Source organism: Adiantum capillus-veneris, chromosome 21 (assembly GCF_014529385.1).
Source record: "Adiantum capillus-veneris isolate H3 chromosome 21, ASM1452938v2, whole genome shotgun sequence".
Lineage (NCBI taxonomy): Eukaryota > Viridiplantae > Streptophyta > Polypodiopsida > Polypodiales > Pteridaceae > Adiantum > Adiantum capillus-veneris.
The window spans coordinates 93595210-93617714 of record NC_140951.1 but is presented as its reverse complement, the minus strand read 5'-3'; the positions used below and the strand labels follow the sequence as shown (position 1 = coordinate 93617714).

The following is a 22505-nucleotide window of genomic DNA, read 5'->3' as shown; positions in this document are numbered from 1 at the left end:
AGAAGAGTTTTCATTCCTTTGTAATTGCCATAGGATGTCAAAAAAGTTATAGGTTCATCTTCTATAAGCTTTTTGAGAACTTCAAGCATCATGTTGCGGAAGTGAATGAATGCAATTTGTGTTGAAACCAAGTTATGAGCTTGTCTTCCCAGCCATGAAATTAAAGATAAATGAAACTCTATAGCTTTGTCCAAGAATAATAATTCCAGGTGATTAAGAATGCACCAGACTGCATGATCAACCCAAATGATGCTTGACTCGCATGCAGCTTTGTTGTCTAAGAACTTACATGCACATTGATATAAGGCCAGTAAATATTCCAAATAGGATCTGAATAGTAGTCTGCATTTGGCTTAGAGAAATACATAATACCCTTTGTGTGTCCATAAATCCCAGTATTAGTGGAGTATTTGCCAAGATCCAAAAAATTCATGAAAAAGGGAGCATTGATTAACTCTCCTTTATCCAAGAATTGAGTGCCTTTAGAATATGAACCCTACATTCATCCATGCAGGTAGCAGGCAAGTTAGCTAAAAAAATCCAAGATTCAAGTGAGATAGGTGTCAAAAAGCCTTTGTTGGGAAGGGTCCAAAGTTGATTGTCCACACTTGCCCCTTCTACCTCAACTTGTTTTGGAGGAAGAAATGGAAAACATTTTCTCAGAACATTTCGACACTTTAGGAACCATTTCCAAAGTTTGGACTCACTAAGCGAGGATAAGTCCTGTTGAAAATTCTTAACTACTTCAAGCATCACCGGATTACGACTAAAGATATTGCTTGACACATTGACAAAAAGAGCAACTGGTGTAGTAATGAAGGCCGGGTTAAGTCCACATAACTTTTTAAGAAAATTGGTTAACTTTACACCAGAGGAGGAAAAGGTAGCCAGTAAACTGTGTGTGAAATTTTTGAAGCAAAGGAAGTTGTTTTAATTCCTCTTTTAAGAATTTAGGTCCTTCTTTCTTGTTTTTTACCAAAGTTGCCAAGAGCTTGATCCAATCGTTAAAAGAAAGAAGTTGTAGTAAAGAACTATGAGGATAATTCTCTAAATTTGTAGACCCAACAATAAGTTTAGACGTAGTGGCATCCTCAATTCAGTGTAAAACATAGATACTAGCTTTAGAAGAAGTGAGCTCGAGAGGGAATTCCATCCCAAGGGCCAAAGAGCCATTCTGAAAATAGAGAGATCAACATAAATTAGAGAAAAAGTGGGAAATACATCAAAAAGTTTTTTTTTCTGCAAATCTAGCAAGGAAAGGTTTGTATCTATTTGCAGGGTATATCAAAGATCGCATAAGGGTATGTTTGTACATTTTGGCATGAGCATATTGATAGCTTCTATATTTTTGGGGGTATTAAGGATCCGTATTCGGACAGTGTATTTGTAGAGTTGAGAAACATGACAAAAAGTGAAGAAAAAAGTAAGATGGTAATACATACAACCTTTAAACCAGTCAATCCAAGAATATTATGACTGTGTGTATGTATCCCTATAAGAAAACTAGGTCAAAAATCCAATCATCTTAAATTTTTTTATATTTGTCAATCTCTTGGTCATAAATCAACAAATCAATTTATGCCCTTGTGCCTATGTGTGTGTGTTGGAGTATTAATCTATATACCTTATTCACAACTTGAACCATCAGATTCAAAAAGAGAAATGACAAAGATGAATGAAAGTGAGTACAACTTTTTTTTTCTTATATGTACATTTGAAATACAATTCTGATGTTTTATTACATCTAAGAAGTAAAAAATGTAGCAGCAGAATAAGCTTTCCTTCAAAGAATGGTCAAACAGCATTTGAATTTAGAGATAAAAGAAGTTAATATCCTTACCTGCAGCCATCATGCAAACAAAAAAATCATTAGCATTTTTGTTAAGTCATGGAATGCAGGTATAGGACGGACCCAACAGTTTTCATCCATGTCCCTCTTATCCATGCATTCAAAATGGTTAAAAGTTGATAAGAGATTCTATTTAGAGCTATGTATGCCTATGTCAAGTGACAGTATACACTTTACATTGGTTAGTATGCATTGATAGCTAGGAACATAAAAGCACAGAACCTAGCTAGTGAGAATTAGATAAGAATTACACAATATAATACTTAGTTTGGTTACTTGCATCGACTTTGAGCCCTTATGGACAATGGGAAAAAAAATTCCTAAGTTTAATTTTAAGAGCAAAATTTGACTTTAGTTCTCATGAATAAAAAATTAGCATTGAAAGACGCTTGTTGCTATGTTCCCGGGGTTAATAACACCAAACTTTCTGTGTCCCCAAACAATTGCTTATTGATTTACCAAAATCTTGGGAATTCCAATATGAGACATAAGCTAGGGTTATTAATGAGTAAATACCTAGAGAGACATAAGCTAAGGTTAATAATGTGAAAATGAGGACAAATTCCACCTGAGAGGAGGATGAGGACGAATTGATGGCTTCTAGCTCCATACGTTCTTCCGCCATGAGATCTGCCATTGAAGGAGATTGTCAATAGACACCACCAAGCTTGTACTATCTTTAGACAAGTCGCACGGTGTCCGAACCTCTTTCAGTATACACCTATGTGGAGGCTAGTATGGTAGTAATATTATGATTGAAAATGAGTGTTTGCCTCTGTCAAGGCTTGCATGCAGATTAATGCTTCAAACTGTTACATTAAATCAAATAAGTGCAAATAGAAATTGAGTTTTTGCCTTGAGACTATCAAATTGAAGTGTTTTGGGCTTTTAACTGATGCAATTGGCAATTATCGCTGAGAATGCCTTCTGCAATCATAGGGAGTTTGTGAGCAAGGGGTTGTGTGAGTGTGTGAGAGTAACTTTTGCGAAGCAAAGTAACGCAAGGTGCTCTTAAGTACCATGTGGCAAGTGTGTGTGTGTGTGTGTGTGTGTGTGTGTGTGTGTGTGTGTGTGTGTGTGTGTGTGTGTGTGTGTGAATTATACATTCAAAAAGAGAAATGACAAAGATGAATAAAAGTGAGTACATACATTTTTTTATATTCAACATATGTACATTTTGAAATAGAATTTTGATGTTTTATTACATCTAAGAAGTAAAAATGGAATAATAGCAATAGAAGTTTCCGTGCAGAATTTGGTAGAACAACATTTGAAGTCACTGATAAAAGAAATAGGAATCCTTACCTGCAGCCATCATGCAAACAAAAAAATCATCATCATTTTTGTTTAGACATGGAATGCAAGTATAGGACAGACCCGCCAGTTGTCATCCATGTCCCTTTTATTTATGCGTTCAAATTTGTTCAATATACAAGCTAGAGCACATTTTGTTAATGGTAGCAAGTAGTAAAACCTCTAGAATCTATTAAATAAAATAACAGAAAAATATTTTTACCATCCCAATATTTAGCCTATAAAAGAGCTGGGAACAACATAATCCCTCATGGTTAAACAAATATTCATGTAGAGCAAGGTATTTAGCTGAGTTTGAAGAAAGACAACTAATATAGTTTAAAAATTTCAAAAAATAGGCCATGAACAAAGCCAATGCTTTCTTATCTTTCCACTCTAGATGCATAGTGTTATTTATTTAGTGAAAAAAAGTTTCACGTCAGTTATTGCATGCACGTGTTGTTAGAGAAATTGGTAATAACCATACTGCAAATCTTATTAAAAAATTCATTAACAATACAGTGTTATCCAGCTAGCAAAACGCACTTGAATCTCAAAGAATGAAAATAATAAACAAGACAAAGCTGTCCACCTGGGAGGAAGAGGAATCCACGGCTTCAATATCCAACCGATTCTCCGCCATGAGAGTTGGCGTGAAGAATGTTTTGAATTTTTTGGGCTCCAAGATCGATTTGTTTTTTGCAAGGTGTCAAGACCTTTAGCGGTTTGCTTAATGACTTTGTTTGGCAAGGGATGACAAGGTGTTTAATTAGGCAGTGCAAGCTCTAAGTTTTTAGTAGAAAACCCCTCAAAAAAATTTAGCAAATTTACAACTCTGCGAGTTCAGACAGTTGCGCAAGGGATTGCTGCAAAGGACAATTTGAGTATGCAAGAAATTGGTATAGAGACCTTGTAAGGCCGAAGCTGAAGTGTTCACTAAGGGGGAGGCCACTTATAGTGCTAGCAAAACATGCAACAACACATAAATTGAGTGTGGAAAAACATGGAGAGTGTATGAGGATCCAAGTGAAGTCGACCGCTCTTATATAGAATAAAGCATATAGCGTGTGTATGTGTGTGTGTGTGTGTGTGTGTGTGTGTGTGTGTGTGTGTGTGTGTGTGTGTGTGTGTGTGTGTGTGTGTGTGAGCGTAAGAGAGATGCCGAGCCAAATTAAGTTTTGCTGCAGTCCGAATGTTGCACCACATTTTGTAGATTTTTTTGACCATACTAGTGTCTTGCATAGTGCCCTATGCCTTCAAAAATCAAGCTTTGTTAGTTGCATTTGGAAAGATGTCCTCATCCTTTAAAAATAGGCCAGAGATTCCTAGCCCTAGCCCTGTATCCTGCAATCAAAACACTCCAAAAGGGGGCATCTCTTCAAGTGCTTTTGTGCTTTATGAAGTAGACAACATTTGGCAGACATGTCAACCAAGGCATTGCCAAGCATGATGTTTTCTTTCAATAGCACCTAACTAAAAATATGATTGTGAATTATTTTGCCTATATCAGTATCTTGCATAGTGCGATATGTCTTCAAGAGGAAATCATAGGTGGGTGTATCTTAAGAGATATCATCCCTTTGCATCCTTTGAAAATACCCCAGAGCTTCCTCGTCCTACCCCTCTTCAGCATATCCAGGCAGGAAGCTTCTCAAGAACTTTTCATGCTTCTTGAAGTGCACCACACTTGGGAGTGCCAAGCACTACGTTTTTTTCCAGTAGCCCTAACTATTAATTTTCATTGTGAATTCTTTTACGATATCAGCATCTTGCATAGTTCCACACATCTTCAAGATGCAAGCATGGGTGATTGCAATTGAAGAGATGTCCCCCGGTTTGCATTGTTGAAAACAACCCAAAGCTTCTTGGCCCTACCCTTGTTGGGCATATCTGGCAATCAATGCACTCCAAGAGACGACATCCCAAAGAGACAACTCCTTAAGCATTTTTTGTGCTTTTTGAAGTAGACCACATGTGGCATACATGTTGACCAAGTCAATGCCAAGCATCATATTTTCTTTCATTAGCCCCTGTCTAACAACATCATTGTGATTTTTTGCCCGTATCAAAATCTCGATTGGTGCCACACGCCTTCAATATGCAAGTGTACTAAGTGATTGCATCTGGAGAGATGCCCTCATTTTGCGTCCGCTGAAATCAGCCCAAAGATTCTTGGACTTGCCCTTGTTCGACATATCCTATAGTCAATGAATTCCACAAGAGACAACATCATGGACAGGTAGCTCCTCAAGCGCTTTTTGTGCTTACTGAAGTACACCACATTTGGCATATATGTCGACCAAGGCATTGCAAGCAGGATGTTTTCTTTCAACAGCCCCTGACTAACAATATCATCCTGAATTTTTTTGCCCATATCAAAGTCTTGCATAGTGACACATGCCTTCAAAATGCAAGTGTAGATAATTGCATCTAGAGAGATTCCCTCACTTTGCATCCTCAGAAAAAACCATAGCTTCATGGCCCTGTCCCTATTGGGTATATCCAACAATCAAAACACTCCAAGAGAGGGAATCCCAGACAGGCAGCTCCTCAAGCACATTTTGCGCTTTCTAAAATAGACGACATTTGACTAGCGATGCACTCCCTCTCTCCCTCTTTGTCTCTCTTGCTTGTTGATGCTCTCGCTCCTTCGCTCACTTGCATCGCCATGTCTGTCACACACACACCCCCACCCCACTCGCCCCGCCATTCAGAGGATGTGTCACACACTTGTAATGTCGATGATCAATAGGACATATGGATTACTACTTAGAAATGCTCTGATGGCAACCTGAAAAGCTAGTTAGCAATGCACTCCCTCTGTGTCTCTCTTGATCATTGATGCTCTCACTCCTTCGCTCACTTGCATTGACATGTCTGTCATCCCCCCCCCCCCCCCGGGCCATTCAGAGGACGGGTCACACACTTGTAATGTCAATGATCAATAGGTAATTTATTTTATTCTGAGTGTTATCTTTTGTGAGGTTTCTTAAATACACCAGTTTGGAATTTTAATTTTAAAATTTCTCGAAAAGGTTTGCTTGAAGCTTGAAACTTTATCAAAATGACCATGGAAACAAGAGTTGAAGATCCTCCTACAGCCGCATGATTTTCAATGTATGCACATTTAGTGTGCATGTGAAAGCTAATAAGCTAATATCAATTTAATAGTTTTGTAGCATCCTTAAACCTAGTGATGCCAAAGAAGAAAGGCCATAGAAGAGAATAGTATGCATGATGCATAGATGCACTCATATGCTGAAATAAGAGCACGACAAGGGCTCGGCAAGGGCATTGCCCTCTCTCCCTCATCCCAACATAGATACTTAAGCACTAGTACGTGACCCTTGTGTTACTAAACAATAAAAAGTATAATGGAAGACTTTCACCCCTTTTGTGGTGGGTGGACAAATTAAAAATCTCCTATACAATCCTTACATTATATAGCTTAAGTAGTAGAATCTATGAATTGTGCTAGCAATAGGAGACGGTGAGAGCATCTCTTTCTCTTTAGACTCTCTCTCTCTCCCCCCCCCCCCCCCCAAACCCAAAACACACACACACACACACACACACACACACACACACACACACACACACACACACACACACACACACATTGAGCGCTCTTGAAGCTATTGATTCAACGATGGCTTTGTAATAATTCAAGTATGGGCAAAGTTAAACCTTGAATTTCTCCCAGCGCAGTAGCAGCTTTGAGAATCATTAATATTAGACGATGCGACCCAATGGAAAATGGACGAGGGGCAAGGGGGTATCCTTGTTCGATAGATATTTTGGCTTCAATGGAGATTGACTACCTTCACCAAGAGTGTGTATACGTCGACAAAGGCGAGGCCCAAAGCCTAGTGAATTCATGACATCTTCAATGAAGGACCACATAATCCTATCATATGCCTTGTCCAGGTCTAGTTGAAGCAAAATGCACTCCTGCTTCATAAAGGATGCATACTCAATGCCAACCATTGTTGTTGAGATATTTTCATATATTGACCTTCCTTTCATAAATCCGTTCTAATGAGGGAAGCGATTCTAAGAGCGACTGCCTTGGCAATGATTTTGTATGCCATAAACATCATAGTTATGGGACGCCAATGCTTAAGATGCGAGCAACAAACCTGTTTCGAGATAGGCTTGATAAGCCCTCTTTTCACACTAGGATCCAATGATCCCTTGACAAAAGCTTGGTTAGCCATATACGTGACTGGGACTTGAGGTCATCCCAAAACTCCCTAAAGAATTCAGTGGTCAGACCATCCCAGTCGGGGGATTTCTCCTTGTCAAGATCTTGCAATGCAAGCGAGCCACTCATCTTCAGAAAAGGCCATCTCAAGACGATTGACTTCAGGTTGGGGTATTTTCCTATTGACACTCTCAAGCCAGGTCGCTCTGGCTTCATTCACTTCTTGAGAATGGGTCTCTGGTTGGCCAATGATTTGGCTAAGATGATCGAGCATCATGCTAGCCATTACGTCTTGGTCTTGTGTAGCATTCCCATTCTCATCTGTGTTTGAGCAAATCCTTTTTCCACCTTCCATACATTTCTCATTCACACATTGTTCTTTTAGTGCTGGATGGAATCCTTTCTCCACCTTTGATACGTTTCTCATTTACACATTGTGTGTATGTGGCACTCCTCATTGCGTACGTCTCCATCTTCTTCATCTAGCTAGTTCTCCCTGTTAGGCTTACATATCATTAGCCAATTCCTAAAAAATGCCCATGGGTTGTGCCTAGGTTAGGGTGGGTGGTCTCACAAACGCGAGTGTCCATTGGTTGCTCTCCTCCCTCATACCTTCTTAGTGAAGCACACAAACTTTGTGTGTGTGTGTGTGTGTGTGTGTGTGTGTGTGTGTGTGTGTGTGTGTGTGTGTGTGTGTGTGTGTGTGTGTGTGTGAGAGAGAGAGAGAGAGAGAGAGAGAGAGAGAGAGAGAGAGAGAGAGAGAGAGAGAGAGAGAGAGAGAGGTATAAGTAAACAACTTCTTGAAAATAATCCATAAAAAAAAGGGTTTGGTTTCCTTTGCTTTGGCTCTTTCATGTGATCACATTCCTCATACTGTTTTTCTAGCTCTTTGTACCGGTCATTAAGTAAACATACTACAAAGCTCTCCTTTTGGCTGGTACATATTTGTAAAAGGTTGAAGACCATCATTCATATATAAAGATTATAGTGAATGCTAGCAAAATATCTTTGAAAGCACTATCATAGGAATCAAGGATGCTTGCAACATCCTTAGTAAGGACCGCTTGGATAATTTGTTCGCCTACTCTACTCTACTCTCGATGGTTAGGTCAATGGGATGTGCTCTTTCTTGCCTTCCTCTTCCATATTCATGTCCATTTGTACTCCTAGCATGTGTTGCTGCAACAACACTTAACGTTTATAGTTGAACAACACCCATGCTCATGATAGTTGAGTAACACCATCTTTCATGATGGCTACCCCATCTTGCTGTTGCACCTAGTAGATAGTCCCTTGAAAGCCATGTTATCCAGTGTGTCACCATGACTCCAAAATGTGGCTATTGTAGTCATCATCTAGTTTGGAATTTCTGCTACAACCATCGAATGTTATTGATTAACAAAGGAATAGTGATAGAGATTGGTACACAAGGGTCCCACATGCATATGAGGAGTTGGGCCTTACTTGGAAGAGAGAGAGAGAGAGAGAGAGAGAGAGAGAGAGAGAGAGAGAGAGAGAGAGAGAGAGAGAGAGAGAGAGAGAGAGATCTATTGCTGGGGTTATATCTCCATTGGTGCAAAACAGGCTTTAGTCTTTGAAACGAGGCCATTCTCTCTCTTTTTTTCCTTTGGAGATCATGGACGGCATCTAGAATATTGCCTAAAGTTGAGAATCTTGGAGAGACTGCCATGCGGCAATTTCCCTTCGTCTTCGGAGATCATGGGTGGTGCCATGTGCACAGTCTCTCTAGTATAGCTGTGCACATACATGGAGTGACTGATTGTTCAACTTTCAACAAGCAAAATAACAAGGCATTGCACACAATCCATGAAGAGAGAGAGAGAGAGAGAGAGAGAGAGAGAGAGAGAGAGAGGCAAAGAACCAGTGTTTGGGAAAGTCTTTCTTCCTAACTGGCTAGATTTCCTCCTTGTACAGATTCAAACTCGAATTACAGGTAGAAAATTCCAAATTTGCTAGATTTTTAAACTAGTTTCCAATATATTTTATCAGTTTTTTTCCCACCATCGTTTGCAACGAGCTAATCTTGATTTTCAACTAGTCTTGCTTGGTGGGCCTTGCTATATAACATCTATAAAATATAACAGAACATATGTAAATTAACATTTAGGATGTAGAACGGAAGATTTGAAAAATACTATAATGTTTATGGGAGGAGACAAAGTTAAGTGCATCAATTATTAGAAATTTTAGGGTAATTTTTAGTAGCTCTGAGAGATAAAGTGTGCATTGTATAGGAGAAGACATCAATTCATGCAAGCTCTTGGTATCCATCATTTTTGGTGTGGCTTTCCACTGAGAAGGTACCATTTTAACCTCCGATTTTGTTTCGAGTTCTCCTATGAAAGATGGCAAAGTCTTTAGAGAGCGTGGTTTACTCTCTTCAGATGCGACAGACCCGACATCCCCGTATAGAGATCGTATATCTACTGGGAAAAATTTGTGATCCATGTTTATCTCAGAGATAGGTGCTGACTGTAAGGTAGCACTACCGTCTTTTTGGTTTTTGATTGATTCCCATAAGGATTGTGGCCACGGTTCTTCTACCTCTGGAATAGGGTTACAATTGATATTATATCTAAGCGAGGTTGTACTACTATGTCTACTGATGAATGTTTTTTCTAGTATACGTGCTACATGTAAATGCTTGCAAACCAAAGTATTTCAAAAAGAAAATTTTCATCGAATGGTTGGTAGCGCAAAACGTCGGCTCATATTTTTGAAGGTGGATGTTGAGTGTGTTTTGTCTTTCTTCTTCAATGCCTTTCCTTCAATCTGCCACTAATCCCCTCACACTCTTTGCTTAAAAATGCAAGTAGCGAACCATCATAAGCTTGAGGATAACCATCATAAGCTTCCGTGTGATTGATCCTGCTAAGATTTTCTACCCTCATGTCCACTTTGACGCTTACTCTTTCAATTTCTTCCGCCTCTGCCGTCTGCAGTACAAACAACCTGACAGAAAAATGTGTTGAACGGGTCTGCGAAGGCAATGAGTTTTGGTGATTCGACTCTAGATTAGGCCAACTGATCATCGATTGAAATCTGATATCTTCTGTTTCAAGTAGCACTAGTATAGACCTCTACCATGGGTCGATTGCACGAAATATTTGATCTTTGAGAGTGCTCATCATGTTTGCAAGTATTCGAAGTACCCTCCATCTTGATGATCTGCAAAATATAACCAGGGTTTCAAAGGTATCCTGTACTCCTTTCTGGTTCTGCCCGGCTTGTTGTTGCATGGACAAACATCACGGAAAAGAATTGATGCGAATCTTGAGAATTAGGCATGGGGACCTCTTGCAATATATCATTTCCATGAACATTGAAGGATGGCCGAGGGCACAGGGTCTTGTTGCACACAAAGCTGCTATGATCACTACGCAGGGAAAGCGCAGGTAGGCTTATATTTAGGTATTCAGGCTTCACTGCAAAAGAAGGCTGATTCCAATATGCCTACACACTCACTCTCTCTCTCTCTCTCTCTCTCTCTCTCTCTCTCGCTTGCAAATCGTGTACAGAGACAAATCTGCAGACAAAGCTCCAAACTGCTTCTAAGAGCAATTGAGCAACGCAGAGTGTTTTTTTAATTTTATTCACTTGGTAGCTTTTCACGCGGAGTCTTTTTTATTAAAAGCTTTTCATGGCAGCGATGTTTTTTTTTAAAATTTAAATCTAAGTGCCACGTGGTGGCTTCTGCGTTCAAAAGAGCCTTTGGCTCACCAACTCAAGGCGAAGCTCATAGCGCAAAGTAACAACAACAACAAAAAGCACCAAAGTCGTTCGAAAAGTAAGCAGTAGGCGTACGCGCGTGAGCCAACACGGAGATGGCGACGACAGAATGGCAATTGCGCACACAGAATGCCAAGAACCCAGTAGTCTTTTTCGACATTACCATTGGTGGTGTACCTGCTGGGAGCTCTTTGCAGACATCGCTCCTCGCACTGCGGAGAACTTCAGGTCACCCTAGTCTCTGTGTGAGAGAGAGAGAGAGAGCAGTAACTCATACTTCTTTGTGTCGTGGAGCACAGAAGAACAGTATAGTTGTCTCAATAACGTTATTGTCGACCCCCTCAACCAGTAATAGTTACCACGAAACAATTGTTGAGGGTCACCTTGCATGTGTGATACAGAGATAAAGAATGATTAAACAGGTAGCGGTCATGTGTATGACCTTTTAAATAAGCCCTGGACTAGGAGGTCCTAGTATCGAACATCAAACTTCATCAAGCATTCAAGCTTTCAGCCTTGTGTGTTTTCCTCCTCGCAAAGACTCTCACTCAACAGATGCACTCCGCGTACCCGCATCTCTCTCTCTCTCTCTCTCTCTCTCTCTCTCTCTCTCTCATCTACATATACATCTATATATACATTCAGTTCAGTTTCCGCAAGTTCCGCAAGTGGGCACCCACCGACACAGACAATAGCATAGGCTATGTGTTACATTGGTATCAGAGCTTCGTAGGTTGATTGGCCGCGTCTGTAGACTTGCGTTTTTGGATTTCGGTGGATTTTGGTGGATTTGCGTTTTTGGAATTTTTGTGGGTTACCCGGCCTCTCCTACCCCGGACTCACAACTGTTTCCTACAGTTACAAGCCACTCCCACCCTTTCAATCATCGTGCATCGGGCGTGCTCTCGTCTTCACCGCTTTACATTCTTAGACTTGGCAAGCCGAGCAAATTGAACCACAGAAAATTTTTCTGTAGTAGTTTCAACCATCCTCTTGGAATGGCCACCATTGAGGAAATCATGACCGCCATTCAGGCGGCCAATGCAGCATCAGAAGCACGCATGTCATCCCAGTTTGACATCTTACAACAGCATATTGGTACTATTCAGGTTCGGATACAAGACCAATTGAGTATCATGCAGACAAATTTGGGAATGCTCCAGGAGAAAAGCACCGACTTGGCTGTCCAAATGGAGTTGTTATCCAACACACAGGTACATTACACAGCAGCAGGTTACAGCCCTGCAAGAAAGCATTCCAGCATAGGGTTTGGGAAGCAGAGCACCACAGACACCCCCGCACCATACCAGGTTGTCTCCATAGTAGAGGGGTTTGAAGAGGCGGTCCTGGATGAGACCCTCTTCGAGGCAGAGGAAGACGACAAGAGTTCGTATCCTATGTTGGATGAGGCGAACCCTTTGCAGCAATTGCTGGAGCAGTTTGAGAAGGGACGTCTCCAAGAGCGGCGCCTTCGAAAGCAGGAACTCTGTTGCTAATTGGACTATTTTCTTCTTTTTAATGATTGAATCTCTTTTTTAGGATATTTTATTATGTGCACTAAGAACTATTAAAAAGATTGTAGCTAGAGGAACTGCCATCAAGAACGGACAACTCTGATGTGTCATTTGATGGGTGACGGTAAACATCGTGAAGGAGTTTCCGTAAGTTCGGTGGAAAGGGCCGGGTTACGAGTGCCTCTGATGCGTCACATGATGGGTGACGGGTGCATCAGTAAGGGGACATCCCGTAGGCTAAGGAGGAAATCCGACCTGAGTAAGAAAATACGCGTAAGAACGCATGCACAAGAATAAAGATGGGTTCAATGAAGCTTTTTACGAAAAGCAGGAATCTTGCGGGAGGACAGATGTTTTCCCGCGAGGAGTCTGTGTCTGCATTGCATCTGTGTCGTGTCCTGCACCCGGGGACGCCTGGAATGTGTCCGTGTAGCATTGTTTTCACTAATTGAGTGAGTTTTTAAAGTTTGAACAGGTTCACACTTTATTTTATTAAAGTGGCCGGTCACTTTTAAGTGACCAGGCTTTTATTAATAAAATAAAGCAAGCAAGGCCCTTAAAAAAAGAAAGCCAGCGCTAAAACCTACGCAGGGGGGCTGAATTGCGATCTTTCTCTCTCCTCTCTCTAGAAAACGCAATTTTCTCTCCCCTCTCTCTAGGAGCGCCAAGCTCTGCTTTTGGACCCCTATAAAAGGGTAGCCAGCGTTTCAGTTTGGAGGAGCCGGAAGCAGCAGAAAGTGCAAGCGGTGGGGTTCTGGAGCAGAGACTGGTGACGGAATTTGCAAGTGCTCGCGTGACGACTGAGTACGGAGGTTGATTCTCCGAGCAAGGAGCGACAGGTATAAGGTGTTGATACGCATTGAGAATTGCTGCTTTGTGTGGTTTGTTTTGCAGGAATCTCCCGTCTCATGGGAAGGCCCTTCACGGGAAGTACGGCTTCACGCCTAAGTCCCTTACGGGAAAGTACGGCTTCGCGCCTAAGTCCCTCACGGGAAGGAACGGCCTTGTGCCCAAGCCCTTTACGGGAAAGCACGACTTCGGGTCTAAGACTACAGAACGGAGGGGTTTCCTCAGGTTCTCGTGCTTGTATAAGAATTCTCCCTGAATAAAAGAATACTCTTAACGGGGTGGGACCAGCCCATCTTCTGGTCCCCAATACTGTGTCGATCTTCTCCCTTCTCTCATGTTTTCAAAGAATTATAATTTTCAGATTTTCTAAGTGCTTGTGTACGCTCGCGTTTGTGACAGTGGTATCAGAGCTCGGACTCCTCTCTTTCTCTGCAAAGAAGGACAATTCCGGGAAGAACCATGTCGAGCCAAGGGAGAAGCGTTGAAGAGGAGCTTCAACAAGTGCAAGCTCAGCTTGCGGAGTTGCAACAAATCTTACTGTTGCCAGACGTCCAAAAGCTTTTGGGCGGAATGAAGAAAATGAATGGAACTGATGCAGCCAAGCATCCAGACAACACTGTTGGCGTGAGACCACAGGAGGCAAGAGAAGAAGAACGTGCCGAGGTGCACAAAGGATCTACGGATCGGAATGAACGGCCTACTTCAAGGAAAGGCCAGGAAAAAGCGCTCTCTTTGCTAGACAAGAGCAAGGACATCTCTATCTCATCTCCATCTTACTCTCCTGATTATACTTCTACTTCTCGATCATCTCGTCAGAAGAAGGAAGCCGCTACTACTGCCACTACCCTACATCAACCTACAGATAAACCTCGATTCAAGAAGCATGGTCGCAAGTCTCAACATCGCATGAGAGTTTTCAAATCGGGCGACAAGGACATCAAGTTCGAAACCTACAACGGACGGAGAGACATCTCCAAAGCACTGTCCTTCATCAGACAGTTTGAAGTCGCCTTTACCAATGGGCACTTCACAGAAAAATCCAAATTACGCCATGTGGGGATGCACCTCAAGGAAACGGCAAGCAATTGGTGGTTAGCCAAGATTCTGGAAGGTTCTCAGGCCAGAACTTGGGAGAGCTTCAAATCTGAATTTTATGAACAATTTCTTCCGCCTGACTTCGAGCAGGACATACGGAAGGAATGGGACTGGCTTGCCCAGAAGGAACATGAAAGAGTAACGACCTATGTGGACAAGTATTGGTCGGTTCTTCTGAAGGTCACTCCCTTCATGAAGATTGCCGACGAGGAAAAGAAACGAAAGTTCGAAGCGGGTCTCCAACCGCAGCTTCGAAAGAGTATGAAGGTGTATCCGCATGATACTCTTCAGAGGATGATGGAGTCAGCAATCATTGCTGAGGATTTGCACTCAACTGGGACGCCCAGAAAGATGGAGCATAGCACTTACCGTGCAAGACAAAGAGGGGTCTACGATGACCAAGGGGGCCAAGGAAGAAAACGTCCTCCATCTAGAGACGATGATCATTCTAAGAAGCCAGAGGGCACTGGCAAGCGAACTAAGTACCTTTCTCCTACTCAACTTCAAACTTTCAGAGAGGAAGGAAGATGCTTCTACTGTGGCGAGAAAGGACATATGAAACCGGACTGCCCGCTAAAGCAGCAACGGCAAGAGCAAGCCTCTACGAGGCAAGAGAAAGCAAGGAAGGAACCCGCACCACCAAGCTCGAACTCCATTCCAGATGTTCAAGGAAACATAGAAATGGAAAAAGGGAAGCGTCAACTTCTTAAGGGCTGGGGGTCTTTGAACAACCAGCGAGTACTGATTCTTTATGATCCAGGATCCACGGATAACTTCATCTCCCTGGATACTGCGGAATGTTTGTGCCTCACACCGGCTTAGCTTGGCACACCGGTTACATCCGGATCGGCATTCGAGGGGTTGACAACCAATGCAACTCCAGTGCAAGGACAGCTCAATCTTCGGATTGGCGAGTACAAGGACCGCGAATCATTTTTGATGGCACCTATCGAGGGATGTGATATCATCTTGGGTATGCCATGGCACTTTCACATGACACCTATTCCCGATTATGAGGAAAAAACCCTCACTTTTGATCATGGGGGTAAGAAAATAAAGATTCAAGCTGATGCAGGAGATTGGCAGTTCCCAATTGTAAGCCATATCTCCATTAAGAAAGAAATGAAGAAGTGTGTTTCTACTTACTTGATTTTTGCAAAGGATAAAACTAGTAGGGACTTTCTCTCTAGTCTGGAAATTAAGCGTCTTCAATTTATTGAAAAGTACAAGGATTGTTTCACTGAAACACTTCCTGATGAACTCCCTCCGGTACGCCTGGAAGATCACCGCATAGATCTCATACCGGGTAGCTCGCCTCCCAATCAACCCCCTTATCGGGTAAGTCTTGCTCAGCAAGAGGAAATTTTGAAGCAAGTCAACGAGCTTCTAGAGAAAGGGTTAGTACGGCCAAGTGCTTCACCCTATTGCTCTCCAGTTCTACTGGTGCAGAAGAAAGATGGCACGTTTTGAATGTGCATAGACTATCGGTCTTTAAACAAGATCACAATCAAGAATCGCTTTCCGATCCCTCTGATTGATGATATACTTGATAAGTTGCAGGGTACAAGTGTCTTTAGTCGCATAGACTTAAAGAGTGGGTATCATCAGATACGGATCGCCCGTGAGGATGTCCATAAGACTGCTTTCCGCACAACCTTTGGACTATATGAATTCTTGGTAATGCTTTTCGGCTTGACCAATGCTCCTGCGACGTTCAATCGCATGATGGACCGCATTTTCAGCCCGTATCGAGCTTTTACGGGAGTATTCTTTGACGACATACTCATCTTCTCTAAGTCAGAAGAGGAACATCGGAAGCACTTGGACTTAGTGTTTCAAGAATTGCGAAAGCATGAGTTGCATGTGAATGCAAAGAAGAGCGAGTTCTTTCTCTCTGAGATACACTATCTCGGCCATATAGTCTCCCACAATAAAGTGAGTATGGATCCTGCCAAGATCCAAGTGGTAGAAGATTGGCCTATTCCCACTACGGTACATGATGTACGTAGCTTTCTGGGATTATGTTCATATTATCGAAGGTTTGTCCGAGGATTTGCTCATGTAGCAGGACCACTTCATGATTTGACAAAGAAGAAGATTCCTTTCAAATGGGGATCGAGACAACAAGGAGCTTTTGATTAGCTCAAGTACTTGCTAAGCCATGGACCTATTTTGATAGTGCCTGACTTAAGGAAACCATTTGAGGTTCACTGCGATGCTTCAGGTGATTGCATCGGAGCAGTGTTAAACCAAGAAGGCCATGCAGTGGCTTATGAAAGCAGACGGCTTAAGGATGCAGAGTTGCATGCATCAATCTACGAAAAGGAACTCACGGCTGTGATTCACGCCTTATCCAACTGGAAGCACTATCTTCTAGGAGCGGATTTTGTGATCAAGACTGATCACCAGAGTTTGCGGTATTTTCTTACGCAAAGGAAACTATCTGAGAAGCAGATGAGGTGGGCAAACTTTTTGTCTATGTTTCACTTCTAGATCCTTCACACGGTTGGGAGTAAGAATGTAGTCGCAGACGCACTGTCTAGGCGGCCAAGGGTGAACGCTATCACTTCGGTGTATCACCAAGAATTAGAAGCACTACCGGATTTATATCCGAATGATCTAGACTTCTCCACCATCTGGGGAAAGCTACATCGTGGAGAGAATGCGTTTCCCTATTCCATTCGGGACGGTTATCTCTACCACCATCAGGCCATATGTGTGGCGGAACCATTAAGAAAGAAGATCATGGATGAAGCACACGCTTCGCCTTATGCGGGTCATCGGGGTATTCTCCCTACAACCTTAGCAATGGAAAGATATTTCTTTTGGCCTAGCCTTAAAGCAGACATTGATAAGTATGTCAGGGAATGTTTGGTTTGCCAAAAAGTGAAGTATGATCGGCATAAGACGCCTGGGTTGCTACAACCTTTGCCTGTGCCTAATGAACCTTGGGAAAGTATTGCCATGGACTTCATCATGGACCTCCCTAGAACTCAGACTGGAAATGACGCGATCTGGACCATTATGGACAGGTTTAGCAAGCAAGCACACTTTATACCAGTCAAGAAAAAGATCAAAGCAGATCATATGGCTAGGGTCTTCCTGGCACAGATCTTTAAGCATCATGGAATGCCTAAGTCAATTGTGAGTGATCGAGATCCTCGCATGACAATAAATTTTTGGCGTGCCTTGATGGATAATCTTGGTACAAAGCTGAATTTTTCATCTGCCTACCATCCTCAAACGGACGGGCAAAGTGAGATAGCCAATTCCACAGTATTGGATATGTTAAAAGCTTATGTGTCAGACCGGCAATCTGACTGGGAGAAATATTTGCCTCTTGTCGAGTATGCGTATAACAATACCATACACTCATCGACGGGGAAAGCACCTTTTGAGATTTCTTTATGGTAAGCCTTTGCTTCCACCCATCCTTTTAACTAAGGATAAGATCTTTGCAGCAGATGAATTTGTCCGGGATTTGGACACCGCCTACGGGCAAGTTAGGAGAGCTATTCTACTCTCTCAGGAAAAGCATAAGAAAGCTGCAGACAAGCACAGAAGGAATCTAGACTTAACAGTCGGACAATTAGTCTTACTCAAGTTTGAGAAGGCAAGACTTAAGAAACAAGCGTCTCATAAGGGGAAAGTGGTAAAACTTTCTACCCGTTATTATGGGCCGTTTAAGATCACTGAGCGAGGGAATGATGTCGCTTTCCGATTAGAGCTACCGCCTAATTGGAAGATCTATAATGCTTTCCATGTCAATTTACTCCGGCCATATGTAGGACCGCCTCCGAGCCAGCCTAGCGTTGAGGAACCTCCTGAGGTTGAGGAAACAGAAGAAATACTCCAATCGGAGCAGATAGTAAGTCATCAGGAGCGGTCTCTCAAATCCGGAAAGATAACATGGAAGTATTTGGTTAAGTTTAAGAACTATTCGAATCTAGATGCTCAGTGGATGACGCAGGAGGAATTAGTAGCTTATCCCGAGATACTGGAGGTATATGTCCAAGCACTACAGTTGAGGTCAACTGTTTAGAAGCCAGAGGGATGTTGCTAATTTGACTATTTTCTTATTTTTAATGATTAAATCTCTTTTTTAGGATATTTTATTATGTGCACTAAGAACTGTTAAAAAGATTGTAGCTATAGGAACTGCCATCGGGAACGGACAACTCTGATGTGTCATTTGATGGGTGACGGTAAACATCGCGAAGGAGTTTCCGTAAATTCGGTGGAAAGGGCCGGGTTACGAGTGCCTCTGATGCGTCACATGATGGGTGACAGGTGCATCAGTAAGGGGGCCGTAGGCTAAGGAGGAAATCCGAACTGAGTAAGAAAATACGCGTAAGAACGCAAGCACAAAAATAAAGATGGGTTCAATGAAGCTTTTTACGAAAAGCAGGAACAGTCGCGGGAGGACAGATGTTTTCTCGCGAGGAGTCTGTGTCTGCATTGCATCTGTGTCGTGTCCTGCACCCGGGGACGCTTGGAATGTGTCCGTGTAGCATTGTTTTCACTAATTGAGTGAGTTTTTAAAGTTTGAACAAGTTCACACTTTATTTTATTAAAGTGGCCGGTCACTTTTAAGTGACCAGGCTTTTATTAATAAAATAAAGCAAGCAAGGCCCTTAAAAAAAAAAGCCAGCGCTAAAACCTACGCAGGGGGGCTGAATTGCGATCTTTCTCTCTCCTCTCTCTAGAAAACACGATTTTCTCTCTCCTCTCTCTAGGAGCGCCAAGCTCTGCTTTTGGACCCCTATTCCTGTTGGGTGTCTGTCACAAACGGGAGCGCATAACAATATAAAATACATTTGGATAAATAGGATTTATCACTTATTACTGAAGCCAGAGGATATAGAGAGAAATAAATAGAGAGAGAGATAGAGAGTGAGAAGATCGACACAGTACTGGGGACCAGAAGATGGGCTGGTCCCCCCCCCTCGTAATAGTATCTTTATTACTGAGGAGAAGTCTATACAAGCACTTGAACCGAACATATTACCATGTTCGTTCTAGAATAAGACTTGATGGTTCCTGGAAGCCTCAGCTTCCGATTCCTAGGGCAAAACCCTATTCCAAGGAACTTGCGTTCCTTATTCCAATTCCTCGAGAATCAAGGTTCTTGCCTCTGGATCTCACCTTCCAGACTCAGGGCATGGCATCCCTGCAGCTCTTTTCCAACTCTCTTTCCAGAGTCCTCTTCCCGCAAAACAACTGTGCTTTCCCGAACACGAAGTCCTTACTTGGGAATCCCAACTTCTGGATCACAACTTGAGAGACTACCTCTCTCCGATCCATGGATCTACTTCCCAAACTCGGGTACGAAACCCTTGGGTTGATCTGGCTCTAGTTCCTCAGAGCGCTTTTCTCCTGCAGAGACTCATACCTTCCTCTGCTCCTACTCCCTCACGAAGAGGAAGTACACCTGCAATCAAATACTCAAAGATCAGAACATGAAAATCGTTACCTTCAAAGTCTCGACGCTCGAAAGGCAACTCGATTCTCGAAAAGCAATTCCTCGGAAGAGATCTCTCCATAGAAAATCCTCTCTTCCAATCCTACACACAAAAGAGGTGTGTTCTCGGGTTCCTTCTCGTAAATCAGCCCCGTCTACAACGTTTATGGGCTGAAAACAGAGAAAAACAGCAACTTGTCGCGATGGAAACACGCTTCGTAGGCACTTCTTCGTGAGGGAACTCGCGCACTGGGTCTTGGCGACATCTGGTACACTTGGGGCAGCCATGGGCATCACTGGCAACGTCTTCTTTACGGCTGAAATCTGCAGTAGCATCTCCTCCTTGCAAAGATTGGTCCTCCTCTCTGAGTGAGGGCATGTAATGCTTTTATAGCTCCTAGCCACGGGCACGAATAGCTGCTCGCGTAGAGATCGCGGCTGTTTGTTTTTTTTTTTTTCCTGTTCTGCTAGAAAAAGAGAGAGAGAAAACGCTGGCTGATCTGTTGCCTTATTTATCAGATGGCTGCCCACTTATTAAGTGGGCGGCCGGCGTATTTTAAAAATAGTCTGAACTTGCCCAAAAACTCAATAAAACCTTATAAGTTAAAAACAATGCTTTCACAACACTTCCTAGGCGTCCCTGGATGCAATCACATGCACAATTGCAATGCAGACATAGACTTCCTCGCGAGAAAGCATCTGCTTTCCTGAAAAGCAATCCCGCTTTCTCAGAAAGCATCTGTTTTTCCTTGAAGTTTCCTCTGAAACCATCTTCATTCAAGTGCTTGCTTTTTCCTTGTGCACAATTCTAACACAGTTCGGAATTTCCTCCCGACTATGGATATTCCCTTTCCGATGCACCCGTCACCCACCTCGTGACGCATCAGGAATACCCATTACCTAGTCCTTTCCTACCGAACTTACGGTACAATCTCCTTCACGATGCTCTATGTCACCCATCCTATGACGCATCAGAGATGTCCGTTCCCGGATGGTTGGATACTTCTTTCCGATGCTCCCTGTCACCCATCCGATGTGACGCATCAGAAGTACCCGTTCCTGGTGGCCTTACAGATATTCCCTTTCACAGTGCTCCCGTCATTACTCTGAATGACGCACTAGGAATATTCTGTACTCGGATGTCTCCTGTGAGAAAAACCCTCTCACTTAAAATTCGAATAATTCATTTAGAATTATTTTTCCTTGGTGTTCCAAGCGAGAAAACCCTCTCACTTATAAATCCAATAATTCATTTAGAATTATTTTTCTGTCAGATAAAGCCAATTTGGCAACATCTCTCTCACTTATAAACAGTTGTCCTCAACTGTAGAGGTCCAACTGAATTGCCGGGGAGAAACCGGAAATATTCCAAATCTTGCTCAATGGTGAGTTGAGCTAGTCCTTTCTCAAAAGAGAAAACTTAAAAATTAAATTAAACAAAAATTCAAAAATTCAATACTTACCTTACCAGTTCATGTTCTTCCTCTAGTACCTTGAGGATATCCTTCACCATTCATTCAACTTACGAACCATGTAAGAACTCGTCATTCGTGTCTTTCCAACAGATCGAAAGTTTCCTCATCCGAGAATCTGTTAACTCACTTTTGCCTTCTCAACCTCGAGAAGAATAATCCTCCTAGAAATCAATCTAGGTATCTGTCCTTGCGCATAATCCTGCGCTGTTAGTCCATAGGGTATTAAACCTCTTGTGTCCTCTCACATAGGGAATGCTCAAGTCATAGAGCATTAAGCTCGATGTCTTTGTTTCACAAACAAAGTCTGCGATCACCTTAAAGAAGGTTCTTGTTCTGGGCCGTCGCTCAACGTAGGCGGACGGTTCCAATCCAAAGATTCCTTGTGCACGGCGGCACTTCCTTCCAATCTTATTCTCCTGCGAGTTATTACCACTAGCAGTGTTTTCCCGACGCCCATTAGCGTCTCTTTCTTGCAAAATCATAAAAAATGATTCACCTTGCAAGCATCAATGACAACTTGCAAAATCTCAGGCAGATAGGATTCTAGCCATAGCATTTTTTGAACGTACTTTCAAACCCGGTTCACAATAGAGCGAACCCTCTTTGATTCTCAGGGATATTCTCCCATTTGTAATTCTTACCATTTTGAAACGGTTGGCGAGCTATATTCTTACGAACATAATAGTTCGAATTTATTCCAGTAGCGTGTAAATGCTACTTGACCTTCTCATGGAGAAACATATACCGCAACCAAATGTTGCTACTGTAATGGTAAAGGCACATAGCGTACTCAATGATCAACGACCATCGGAAAACCTCTTCTCCGTAGAGAAACTCAAATTCCTTCTACCAAACACATCTCAAATAGAGATTCTCGTGTCGGAATATTCTTGCGCGCAAAAAGGGGCTCAAGAGAGTATAACAAACTCTCGTCCAGTTCCTTGGCATAGGTCTGCATCTTTGTGTGTTATCCATGTACTCAAAAGTGTACATAATTCTTAAGCTGTGTTAAAGT

General features: G+C 42.4%; 1 protein-coding gene and 1 pseudogene across 2 annotated transcripts in view; both read left to right on the top strand.

The window, feature by feature from the left end:
• The first annotated feature begins 11176 nt into the window (after nt 1-11176).
• The window catches only part of LOC147431372 (peptidyl-prolyl cis-trans isomerase CYP22-like), a 48726-nt pseudogene continuing 37397 nt past the window's right edge, over nt 11177-22505 (top strand). The window contains exon 1 of the transcript XR_015185688.1: nt 11177-11324. The product of XR_015185688.1 is annotated as a peptidyl-prolyl cis-trans isomerase CYP22-like (transcript). The remainder of the gene's footprint in view (nt 11325-22505) is intronic.
• On the top strand, nt 11335-13993 carry LOC147431373 (uncharacterized). Its single transcript, XM_086493979.1, has one exon. It carries the CDS (start codon nt 12095-12097, stop codon nt 12590-12592), a length of 498 nt encoding a protein of 165 aa, XP_086350105.1. The 5' UTR covers nt 11335-12094; the 3' UTR covers nt 12593-13993.

Coding starts and splice junctions, on each gene's coding strand:
- LOC147431373 (XM_086493979.1), top strand. CDS start 12,095: ATGGCCACCATTGAGGAAATCATGACCGCCATTCAGGCGGCCAATGCA.